The 12,910-nt window shown below is 44.5% G+C and overlaps 1 protein-coding gene across 6 annotated transcripts in view; it reads left to right on the forward strand.

The window, feature by feature from the left end:
* Positions 1–621: 621 nt before the first annotated feature.
* arhgef25a (Rho guanine nucleotide exchange factor (GEF) 25a) overlaps positions 622–12,910 on the forward strand; it is a 39,423-nt gene continuing 27,134 nt past the window's right edge. For 2 of the 6 annotated variants that reach the window (XM_084016067.1, XM_084016069.1), the window contains exons 1-2: positions 625–1,167; positions 2,247–2,385. In XM_084016067.1, coding sequence (XP_083872193.1) covers positions 886–1,167; positions 2,247–2,385 — 421 coding nt within the window. In that variant the 5' untranslated portion in view covers positions 625–885. Of the gene's footprint in view, positions 1,168–2,246; positions 2,386–11,456; positions 11,933–12,910 lie in introns of those variants that run through there. The other 4 variants (XM_084016068.1, XM_084016066.1, XM_084016070.1 and 1 more) reach the window with 4 other exon arrangements.

The raw sequence follows: 12,910 nt of genomic DNA on the forward strand, positions 1-12,910 counted from the left end.
CAGGTTCTGTATGTGGTCTGAAGGATCTGTGTCAGTAAACAATGTTGCAAGCCTTCAACTTTGAATGGCAAATAATCTCATTTCAAGTAGCCACAAACAAACAATATTGGTTTGACTAATCAGTAATTGAGCAGTTAAAGAAGTGGTATAAGGTGTGTGTGTGTGTGTGTGTGTGTGTGTGTGTGTGTGTGTGTGTATGTGTGTGTGTGCGCACAATCGGTGACAGTCTCTTAAATAGTTGTGCTTCATGGGCTGTGTTTTCATACCTTATTTGGGGCTGCCCCGCTGTTCAAGAGTTCACATAATCCATGTGTCGCAGCCCGAGACTTGGGCAAAGTTGCAGAGAGTGTAGGGTGCCAGGACAGCTCAAAGAAAGACCAGAAGTAAGAGATATAGAAAAGGATTTCAGATAGTTTGAGATGACCTTGGAAAAATCCAGGTAGTGAAGAAAAGGAGGGGGGGAATGAAAGCAGAGAGAATGATGGAAGGAGAGGTTTTTGGGAAGGGGGGTGGTGATACTCTATAGCCAATGAAGAACAAGAAAGGAGGATTTCAGGGAGGGTAAAGTGCTCCTCTTGAAGTCATGGCTCGCTGTTTCAGCATTCAGACAGGAGAACAGGAGAGGACAACCTCACAGGGAAACACTACCACGCTGTCTAGATTCCTCATTTAGAGGGATGACAAAGAAGAGGACAGGTTGCTCAAGAAGGCCCAAGAAAGTCTCCGATCTGAGTTTCCAGAGGAGCTTACATTGAGAGCACAAGGTGGATATATTCACCTGTGATTTTTTTTTCTTCCGCCTGTGTCTGTGAATCGAGGAGTGAAGAGCTCTGAGGCGCTTGTCCAGACAGAAATCCTGCCCCACTCTTCCAGGATCAATTATTCATGTGCTTAAGGTTTATTGTGTGTCTAGCTAGAACAAGGCGGGCTGTGGTGGCTCAGAACGGTGGCAGAGTGTGCCGTGAGGCAAGCGCCGAAGGAGCAAAATACAGGGGGACAAGAGAGATAGAGGACTCAGAGACAGCGGAGGAGAAACATTTGTGGACAGTTTTTGTTTGCAGTTTGGGGAGAATGAAGGCTCTACAGAAGAATCAGGGACGCACTGACCAGATGTTGGGAGCCATGGCTGACGTGCTTACTTCCGTGGCAATGCCCAATCAACACTGGGTGAGTTGTGGATCTGTTTGTGTATTTACTGGCTGTTTATACGGAAGCGTAATGCCACGAAGCCAAAAAGAAGCCGCATATGGAGGCATTTTTAAGGGCTTGTGGCGCATGATGTCCAGTTTAGCTCTGGCCCATAGTCTGACATGTTTATTTTGTGTCATCTCTATAATTTGGCCATAGACATAAATGGTTGAGCCAGACAAGCAGAGAGAGAGAGAGAGAGAGAGAGAGAGAGAGAGAGAGAGAAGGATGGAAGGATTGTTGTCTCTGTTCATTGCTTGGGAGGAATCTTGGATAATTCAGAGGAACAGGAAGCTGAGTAGGGGTGATTAAACCATCTGACCAAACAAACTCATGCAGGTCTAGCGCTCTACTGCCACCCAGCAAGTTAATTTACTTTCTGGCTCCCTTTTATCTGCCATTAAAACAGAAAAAGGTCTGTGTTACGGGTGATGTCGTTTCCTGAAGTAATGTTTTCCTGGTTGCATGGAGGGAACTGGGGCAGCCATTTCTTTTTTCTTTCAAAAACATAAACAAAATTACATTTATCGTCCTCTTTAAATGCAGATTACAACACTAATGCGCGCGCACGTATGTGTGTGTATATATATATATATATATATATATATATATATGGAGTGTACCAAAAGATTATCTCTTTGAACCTCTGCTTTCTCTTTGAAAATGGTTTATCTTGATCAATCATTTCCTCCCTGGCAGAGTGGTAAAAAAACATAACAGTGATTATAATCTCCCTCCATCCCTACAGAGGACTGATAACTGCCACTATTAACCTCTGCCCTGGTGCTGCTGAGTTTTTAAATAGATTGAAAGTGCTGTCTGAGAAGCGGCTCTTATCCAAGCTCTGTGGCAGAAGTTGGACCTCAGTGATTTCTCTAGCATTCTTGCTCGGTGTGTAATGGAGAAAAGGATGAAAAGGATGCAGGCTATAGTGGAAAAACACAGCCACTGGTATAATGTGTTGTGGTTTTGTGACCATAAGCACTCCAAATAATCTTACCATCACTTCCTCCTTGAGAGCATTGCTCCACAGCTGACAAAGGCATCTCTGTGTGTAGCTCCCAGAGGGGGGTGAGGCGGACCTCCCATCGAGCGAGGAGGAGAAGGGGCCTGTGCAGGGCCGGTGGGAGCCAGAGGGGCTGGAGTGGGAGCAGCCGGCCCCTGCTGCAGACAACTCGGGGCAGAGAGAAAGAACAGGTAAGACCTGAAAGGGCTGCACTGAGCGTGACAGGACATTTTGTGACCTCAGCCCCACAATGCTAGTCCAAATACTGGCCCTCACTAAACCAGTCAGCTTAGAGACTCACCGAAACACAAACCTCCAGACTCCGCTTTGATTCTTTGAGTGAGACGTCTCAGATTTCTGTGCACTGACATCTGGCACAGCACGCTCGGCCACTTTCATGAAAACTCCTTGCTGCAGCCGGCGTTGACATTTATGACTTCTTTATTCTAGGTTCATGACATGAATAAAGACATTGAATCTGTAAGTGTGTATAGGCCATGTGAACTGCTGTTTCAGTTCAACCTGGTCTTGTATGTTAGCCAGATTCAGGGTAAAAACAGCCTTTATCCCATCAGTCATATCAGACGTTGGCCATCAGGCAGCAATAACTTCAGGGAAACTATCAGATTGGAGTCACCTGAGCGTTGGTCGTTTACTCTTATTAAACCCCACCCTCTGTATCCTCTGTTAGCACCAATGGCAGTAAATCGCTTTCCTGTAATGTGCCATACCATTTGAGAGATAGAGTTCTTTCTTTGTGTGTGTGTGTGTGTGTGTGTGTGTGTGTGTGTGTGTGCATGCAACACTTTCCAGATGGGGCAAGAAAACATGTTCAGCTGAACTCCCTTTCCCCATTCTGCCCCAACACTGTTGGTTGCACTTATTTGGATTTCGCTGTGAAAGGGTTGCGTGCTTTGCCATTTTCCTTGAGTGGAATGGAACAAAAGGATCTTTGTAGCTGGATCTGGGTTTGGGTTAGAGGGAGTGTGTGTATATATGCGGGGCTCGGTGGTGAGTACCATGTGGCCGGACCACTAACTGTTGTGCAGAAGAGTACATGGTGTACAGAAGGGGTGTGAGTGAGGCCAGAGGAAGCTGTCAGAGATGGTTATCTGTAATGGTGTTGCACAGATGGGGTGTGCTGCTGAGGTTATGCCAAATACTATTTTACTGCACCGCTCAGTGCTCAAAAAAGCCAAAAAAAAGAGAAAGAAATACATTATTCAGGGCCACGGGGAAGGATTATGACCGAAAGGGAGATTGTTTATTCCAGTCCCAGACAAGCTCCTTTGCTCAATTGTTTTTGCATAGCCCAATTTCCTCCGGACGGGAAATTGGATGGAAAATCAATGAAACACAAGGGGGAAAACATCTGAACCACAACAACAAGATACAGACCATGTCATAGCATAGAGCAGGACTTAACTTAAGTAGCTCTCCGTGTAGTCAACCCCCCCCCCCCCCCCCCCCCCCCCCAAAAAAAAAAAAGTATACCCAAGAACTATACCTAGAACACATACACCCAATTCCAAAAGGTTAAAGTGAATTTTCTAGAGGTTTTATTAGCTTCTTGCCTCTTACATCATTTAATCATCATAATAAACATGAAGAACATGTGAGATGGTCCACTAGCTCACCTGGTGGAGGGGCTGGCAGTGGCAGGGGCTATGGAATCTGACCCACAGGCCTTTGCTGCGTCATCATCTTGCTCCCCCTTTCCTGACTGTCACTATTAAAAGAGCAAGACATGTGATTACATTTAGCTATGGTCTGACTGGCAGAGGTCACACTGTTGTTTCCAACCCTTGCTGTGTCAGTGGAAGAGAAGGGAGCAGAGGAGAGGCCCTTGCTTTAAAGACATGGTTCACGGGGCTATAAGGTCCATCTGTTATATGTTAGACACAACATGCCTGCTATGGCTTCCCAGGAGTCACAGGACAGTGCCAACCTCACTGGATCCAGATCCATTTCTCAATTCCAGCTTATTTGACATCTTTCCTCCTCTTGGTAGTGGATCTTACAGCAGTTTGGCTCTCAATTTTCCTCTGATCATCTTCTCCTTGTTTTTCTCTTATCACCCTTTTATTCTCCAATCTCCTTGTGTGTATATTTTTATTCGCTTACTGCAATTTATTTCGGTGTGGTGTTTTAAACCTGGCTTCCCCCTCTAAGTACACGGAGCTGCTGATCAAATTTCTCTTAAATGTGTCTCTTGGCTGTCCAGACTCCCGGCAGCCGTAATCATTCTCTCACCCTCCCCAGACAGTATGTGTCTACGGTGTCTGTTGTTTCGCAACACTGATCAGTGATGGATGGCCGTGTGAGTCCAAACTTTTTTTTTTTACGATGTTTGTCTTTTCAAGGTAAAATGCATGAAGCCACAACAGGAAACTGCAGTGAACCAGTAAGAATAACAGTGTAGTAATTGACCCATAACTGCATGCATACACTGCTCACATGTATACACACACACACACACGCACACAATACAGGTCTCAATCAACACATGCTTATTATTAGTGTAGGAAAAGTTATGCCAATGAATTGTTATTTATAGGAAACATGATATTCTTTTAGACATACAGAAATTATGAACATATGGGAACACATGTAGGAACACTTCACTCTCTGTATACATCGTCTTCACAGTCAATGCTCAAGAATAGTGTTTTTATTACAGTATTCACTTGTTTCTACAAATAAAATCCGGAAATATTGAATGGATTTAAAACACGAGAGATCACAACAAGAATTTGGAGAGTCTACGTGTCTAAAGTCTCTAAAAAGTGAACCGGTCTCCTGATTAGAAGTAGCTATGAAAACAAGGTTAATTTTGGAAGGCCTGCATCAGTTTGGCTCCACTGCACCTCACTGTGGTGCAAATTAAATTCCCCATTCTCATGAGTAGATGTGAGGTTAACTGTGTGTAAAGTGTGCGTCCTTTTCCATATTGGGTTTGTGAGAGGCTGGGAGTGTGCCATCCAAGGATGAGTACTGATCCCAGAGGATACCTGGGACCTGTGTGCCTTAAACGGGCAGAGGTCAACCTGAAGCTGCATCATATTGTGTTGAGAAAGGATGTACTGTGTCAGATGGCTTCATTGTGAATCAGAAAATATAATAGTGCTGCCAGTAATGTTTCCTATATGTGTAAAAGTCATGTTATATATGACCATGTTGTCATACAAGCTCTTCCAAGGATTATTTGTGTTCCTGTGTGAGGATAGTTTGATTTTCCGTCTATGTTTTGCAATGTACCCTTGATGTTGTAAACAATGAACAGTCCTGATTCTGTTATCTGCACATTTAGACTTAAAGATGTGACCCTTTCTGAGAAGTCTTGTGAATTATTGAACATTAACCTTGTGGACTGTGGACTTCTTACGACATGGATTACATTTGCCAAGTTATAATTTAGACTATAACTTAAGTTTTTAGCCACCTGGCATGGGGAACGAGCTGTGAACTCCGACACATCCAACCCATATCGTCACCTCATTTACACATCCGGCAGTTAAAGAGCAGCATTATATTCATTTTGAGTCGTGTTTGTAACAACTGGCAAATTGAATATCTTTTATTATAATAATATATAAAACTATAATATATATTAATAGTCACTCTGTTTAAGCTCTGTTCCACGACCCTACCAGCTTCTGAGGGAAATATCTGTCTCTTTAGTTGCTAGTCTTGAACTGTGTCTGTCTGCGGTTTGGTACCAAGTATGTCTGTGCAGATTCTTAGTCATCCAGGTCATGGTAATCTTTGAAAGCTTTATCGTGGGCAACTGGACTTGCTTTAGGTTTTTTGAAGATGTTTCGCCTCTCCTCCGAGAGGCTCCTTCAGTTCTAACTGACTGGTGGGAGGTTTTGTAAACCTAAACTCCCCAATGAGCTGAAACAGCTAAGGGGAACTGCAGATATGAGTACTAATACTCTGCTCTGCTTTAAAGGATTGAGGACCACAGGTCTATCATGAGCAAAACCTGTGTGTCCGTTTTTACCAAAATAAATAGATTGAAATAATTTATTGTGTGTAGTTCCTGGAGTTGAATTGAAGTTCATGTTGTATTCCAGCAGAGTGGATCGGGCACATCTGGCTGGAAGGCGTAGGTCAGACAGGACACCTCACAGGTCGCTGCTCTGCAGCACAGCTGGCATTTAAACCACAGACTGACCTAGAAGGAGGGAGGCATAAACACATTCTTACAGGAGCACATATTTGCACACACGTATTCACACACATTGAATTGCTGCCAAACATGCACCATGCACTCGCAAAACAAAAATCAGGAATGCTGATTTGCAATTTTCAGTTTATATGTGGATTTAGAGCATGATTCAAACTGTATTTCAATGAAGAAACACTATCTCTAAATCTATCTCTAAATCCTCTCGTCTCAGGAATTATGTATCAAAGATAAATCAGCAGTGTCCCTCCATGTGTGGTCCCTGGGTTTGCTTTTGTATAATTAACACTTTCTCCATTGGGTGGCGTTTTAGCTCAGGCCTAAGCCTCAAACAAAATCAGCAGCGGTCCCGGAGTCTCAGTGCTAACGTTGCTGCTTCTAGAGCAAGGTTCAGCGAGATAACGACAGAGAGGCTGTGGGTCAGGTAGAGGAGGACTGCTCACATTCACTGTGGTTTGCTGGAAAAAGATGAGCTGGATGAGGAAAGATGGGTAAGGAGTATGTGTTTGTGTGAATGTACAAAGTGCGTGTCTGTGAGTATCGTGGCTGTTTAGGGAAACAAAACTCCCCTTCTGTGTGGTGCTCCTGCTGCACTGCATGGTGAGGGGTAACAGTGGGAGGTACCGGGTGGTACTAAGGGTAAAGCGCACACACAAACACAGATCCACCTGTCTGTCGACCTGGTGTATTCCAACAGCGTTCGGACAAAAACTCCAGCTCTCTGCATTCTGGCTGCACAGAACAGAAGAGTTGCTCTGTGTCTACACCAGGATGGGACCGCAGCCAAAAAAGTGGAACCCCCCCCCCCACCCTCACATCGGTTTGTCCAGAATGCCAGTTTGCCTTAATTGGCGCTCAGCTGAGAGATGACGGGAGGAAGAAAAAGAGAGGAAAGAATGGAGAAAAAGTGAGGCAGAGGGAGGAAGGAAAGCATAAGTGAGCATATTTTGGCAGGACTTCAACTGGCTGATGGGGTGAGGAGAAGCTAATGTCAGTGAGAGGCTGGGGAACACACTGCGAATAAGCAACTGCATATCTGCTGAACAGACTTGCTGTAGCTATTAGTATGCAGGCTTATGTAATATCAATTTACTGTATTCGCCTGCTCCTTCTGCAGCTTCGTGTGTGTGTGTGTGTGTGTGTGTGTGTGCATGAATACTATATATTAGGGATTTGTTTGATCCAACAGGGTGTATTGTATTGTATATTTATTCCAGAAATGTCATATACAGAAGTAAGATTAGGAAATTCACTGTGTTCATTTACATTCATAAATCATATTAGAGATTGCTCTTTTTTTGAACACGCCTCCTAAATGTGGTACTGATCGTCTCCCACACAGGCGATGGTCTGGAAAGACAATACATTCTCCCTGTTTTGGCTCAGACAGAAACACATGTACTGGCGTTCTTATCTTTTAGACAAGCCTTAAATCCAGTCCGGTGTGAATGCACATGTTTGGATATCACTTTAGCATTCCAGGTTCTCTCTCTCCACATCTACATAACCATACGTGTGCGGATGAATCATCTTCAGGGTCTCGTGTGGGAGATGGAGAGAGGGAAGGAAGGGGCGAGGGACCAAAGGATAGAGATAAAAGGAGAGAGATGAATGGGTGTTAATGCACGCCTCGCCTCACATCCCCCGCTCCCCTCTTCAAGCCAGGGGAGGAACATTTTTTCCATATTTTTGTTAACATTCAAGGCTTCGTACGTGTCTCCCTGGCGTATTTCGGTGTTCACTTATTCAAATGTTTCATTCCCACCCTGAGAACATGATACTGTAGGTGTTGAACATCAGGCCTAGAAAAAAGATTCTAAATATTTGTAATGTTATTTCAGAAAAGCACGGATTAATGAAAGCAGAATACACAACAACATCTTCATGTTGGTGGTGTTTTTAGAAGTAGCACTGACAAGTGAATGAACCAACCTTATGCAACAAGTACAAATGCCCTCTACTGGGTGTCTTGTAGAAACACACTCTGGCATCCTTGAATTTAAGACCACATTAAAAAGACATTCACTTCGTGAATTGTTTATGCATCTGAGGAGCAGTGTGTTCTTTATTATTCCTCCGCCACCTTCATGTAGAAAAGCGCAGGCAGCGTTTGCTCAATTTGTAATGCTTTGCCCTCGGATTGCTCTCTTGGTGTCTTCTTCGTTTTACCTTGTTTCTTTTAAATCCTCTGTTCTGCTGTCAAACGCATTGTTTCTCAATTCCCCCCCCTTTGATTCGCTTCCCTTTGCTTAGACAGAGTTTGGCAGACATATCGGCATCAGACAAGTGGAGACATTCAGCAGCGTCATTCAATATTCCTCGGGGGAATTGCCCCTTCAATCACAGTCGCTTAAAGCGTTCATTATAAGCAAAGAAAAGCCGAGATGGAGCAAGGCTGGGAGCAGGAGAGGGAAGGATTGTGATCTCTGTAACTGTGCAGTGTTGCATGTTAAACCCAGTGCGTTGTCTGAGAATAAATAATAATTCTATCATTTTGGGATTTCTCTCGCTTGCGATCGACTTTCTTCTTTTGCATGGTGTAGTTGCTTTATACTTCATACTGTACGTGTTCTCTACTTGTGTGGCTAATGGATGAGGCAGCCAGGCTCCTCTGTTTACCCTCACTGTCCGCTGGAGATGACAGAAACATCCTGACAGCCATCTGCCACCAGCCTGTCACTGCAGAGAGATGCCGAGACAGCCCTGCCACCCGTTGAAGCGTTTGACAGGTGCGCTTCAGGAATGTGCGTATGGTGCAAGGTGCTTCAGTGCCAGCCGATGCTCAGCCTCTTCTTGTTTCCGTCGATGCCACCGAAGAGATACCTGAGTGGCAGCTTGTCATTGTTGCAGTAACCATGTGGTTGTGGCTTGTGTGAGCATGGCCTGAGGAATTCTGCAAAAGAGAGATGAGATCGCACGTGTGTCAGGCTGAAGAAATTACGTTTGTTGGTCAGAAAATAATTGGTGGGGTCTCAGAATACGCCGCATTTCATGACTGCATTAGCAGCAACCTTCCTTCCATGTTCTTGCCTCTGTTGGTTATATCTTGAGTTCTTTCCCTGGATAAACCTACTATACTGACATGACTGATTGAATCTATAAGGAAGGCTGATAAGTCGTGGGGGGGCTGGAGCCGATCCGTCATTGGGCGAAGGCAGGGTTCACCCTAGACAGGACGCCAGTCTATCACAGGGCCAACATGTAGAGACAGACAACCATTCACACCTACGGGACATTTAGAGTCATCAATTAACCTATCCCCATCCTGGAGAACCCAGTGAGAACCCACGGGGAGAACATGCAAACTCCACACAGAAGGAACCCCAACCCAAACCCGAAACCCTCTCACTGTGAGGCGACAGTGTTACCCACTACACCACCATGAATAGGACGGCTGAATAGTCATAGTGTTGATTGAGATTAATGATGTAAAGCACACATCGAAATGGTGTTTCGCTATGTTAAGTACATCCTCAGCAGCTTCCAGGTTCAGCATAATCATGACCATGATGATGAAAAGCTTTTTGAAGAAGGTAGATTGTGTGTGTGTGTGTGTGTGTGTGAGAGAGAGAGAGAGAGAGAGAGAGAGAGGGAGGTAAAACTAGGGATGCCTAATTTATCGAATATTGATCGCAATCATGATTTTGGCTTCCCACATTTAAATGAACATAGTTGACGGCCGTTGTTTACATTTTGAAATGCGTGCTTGACTCATGGAAAAACCTGCTGCATATCAAATCAAGCGCTTCCTAAACCAGTGGTCCCCAACCTTTTCTGCTGGGCCCCCCCTTTGTCGATAAAAAAAAAAAATCACCCCCCCATATTTTCATTATCCAGATTCCGTTTTATTTTTCCCCAAATTCCGTGTTTTCCATTGACATTTTTCGGAATTCTGTTCTATGTAGAATTAAAGAGATTTTTTTCCCATCAAATGGTGTCGAATCATGTGGTTGATGAATCAAAATTCAACAAATCAAGAAGAAATATTCAGAAAATATGAAAAATGTATTAAAGAAACATTCTAGTTCTGATTATAATTCCTTGTCATTTAGAGACCATGAACATGTGCATAAATATGCAAATATGTGCAATAATTTATGGAGAGTCATAATATACTTTTACAACCCTGTCATAGCTCCCCGCGCCCCCCAGGTGAAAAACCACTGCAGTATGTGTTTACAGAATTCTTGTATCAATGATGATGACGTACCTTCATCTGAGATATGTTTCTTGATTAGCCCAAAACAGATATTGCCTTGTTATTTTAGCTATAGATGTTATTTGAATAAACTTCCATAAAATTGACTATATAATAATAATATATATTGTTATTGTGATTTAAATTGCATACCCTGATTTAATATTTTATCCCCACTCATTGACCACTCATTTATAGGAGCAGTTTCATCTCTCCATTAAACCTGGGATGTCTTTATTCTATAGGTTTCTTTGGTCAGGCTGCCCCACTGTAATTAATCATGAGGCTCAATGACTTGTGACACAGAAACACACACTCTAAGAATGCCAACATGCTAGCATTGTGAAATCTGAGACCGCCTGCTCGCTCCATGGAAACAAAAAGTAGAGAAAAAAAACAACGCTCGCTATGCTGGCCCCATGATCATAAATGACCCCAGAAGTCAATATGGGAGCAGTCAGGAAAGCCCTCTGGGATGACACATTTATACTCTCACAGACGCCTTTTTTGGGAAATACATGACACCTTCAACCCAACATGGCCTCCCTTCTGTAAATAGCATTATGTACCATTACGGACCGTGGTGTTACTATTTCCAGGAGAGGCGGATTTCAACTAGAGCGTGTCATTTCGTCTGGACTCGTATGAGATGAGCTGGGAAACAGAAGGGAAAACAGCTGAGAAGGGAAACAGGAGACAGGAAGAGTGAAAATAAGGGGAGTGGGAACCTTATCCTGGAATAGCCAGCAACTAGAGCTGCAGACTCCACCCTTCTCACCCCTCCCCTTACTCTCTCTCTCTCTCTTTCTGCCTCGCTATCTCTCTCTCTCTCTCCCTCTGCGAGGCAGTCTCCTCGTCTGTCATTTGACCAGGCAGTTCACAGAGGCGAGAGCTCAGCACCAAAAAGAAAACAGAGGGGGGAAGAAAGAGAGACTGAGGGAAGGGAAGCACATTCGATACAGCAATAAGCTCGCTGGAATGTTTCCTCGGCTATTTATCACCATCTCAAAAACCCTGTGAGGCTGGATTTCTGCTGCTTTTGTGGACTCTCACTACTTCCTCGGTGTGGATGTGGACTGGAAGTCTGTCTGCAGTCAAGTGAGGAGGAAGAACAACTGACACCTTCTTTGGGATTTACACTTTGAGGAGTAAACCTTTACTTGTGTGAGGGGTGAGAGAGGGAGACTTAAGAGACTCTCTCAGAGAGTGCCGGGCCATGCCCACCTCTGCTCATGGTTCAACAGCATGAAAGGGGGCCACCATCACCATCGCCACCACCGAGGCTGTGGCTGCCAACACTTGTTCCGTAAAGTCCTGGCCAAGTGTGGCTGCTGCTATGCCCGAGTCAGAGGTCAGTGTCACATGAACCCGAACACACACACACAGAACAAAATGTTGATTTTAATTGTTTGTCAGCTAAAGTTTCTTTGCAGTTGATGTTGTACTTTAGAAATGTGTTTTGTGAGAGTTCACCGTGTGTGTTTTTGTCGATCCCACCGAACTGAAGCAATAATTCCTCACCTTCCACTTTCACCCGCCTCTCCTTTATCTCCCCCTCCATTCCTTCGAGCGTATGCTAATGGTTTAAATGTAAGCTTCGATCCTCTCGCCCGCTCTCCGCGCCTCCAGGTAAAGCAACAGATGTTGCTTTAGCTGGAGCAGGCGAGATCGGATGAGGCGAGGGGGAAAAAAAAGTCCTTCGTACAGATGAACGCACAGCGAGGAAGAGGAAAGAAGACGTGCACATTCTTCCATTTAAAAATAGAAGAGAGAGAGACAGAGAGAGAGAGACAGAGATAGACAGAGAGAGAGAGGGACTGTGTTGGAGTGTAGGATTTGGAAAGTCACTGTCCTCGTCATGAGTGTGTGTCAGTCGGGTATGTGCAGCACGTGGATGGATGAAACACACGGGGGGGCCGAGCTGAAACACCTCCCCTCAAACAGTGAGAGCTGAGCTGACTCTTTCCCTCTCTCTCTTTCTCTCTCTCTCTTTCTGTCATTTGCTGTAATGAAGTGCAGCAGCAACAGCAGCGGCCTATTAGAATAGTGCGGTTGAGTAAAAACAGCCAGGAGTGTGATGTGTGATTACAACATGGCTGTTGCAAATATTTGTGTCTTGGGCAAACACACACACACACACACACACACACACACACACACACACACACACACACGCGCACACACACACACACACACACACACACACACACACACACACACACACACACACACACACACACACACACACACACACCTGTTGTTACAATGGCTTGGAAGGAACATTAAAACAGTGACTAATAGCACGATATGAGTTTCTGCTGCCACGCTG

Source organism: Eutrigla gurnardus (genome assembly GCF_963514095.1).
Source record: "Eutrigla gurnardus genome assembly, chromosome: 8".
In the NCBI taxonomy this organism is placed as follows: Eukaryota; Metazoa; Chordata; class Actinopteri; order Perciformes; family Triglidae; genus Eutrigla; species Eutrigla gurnardus.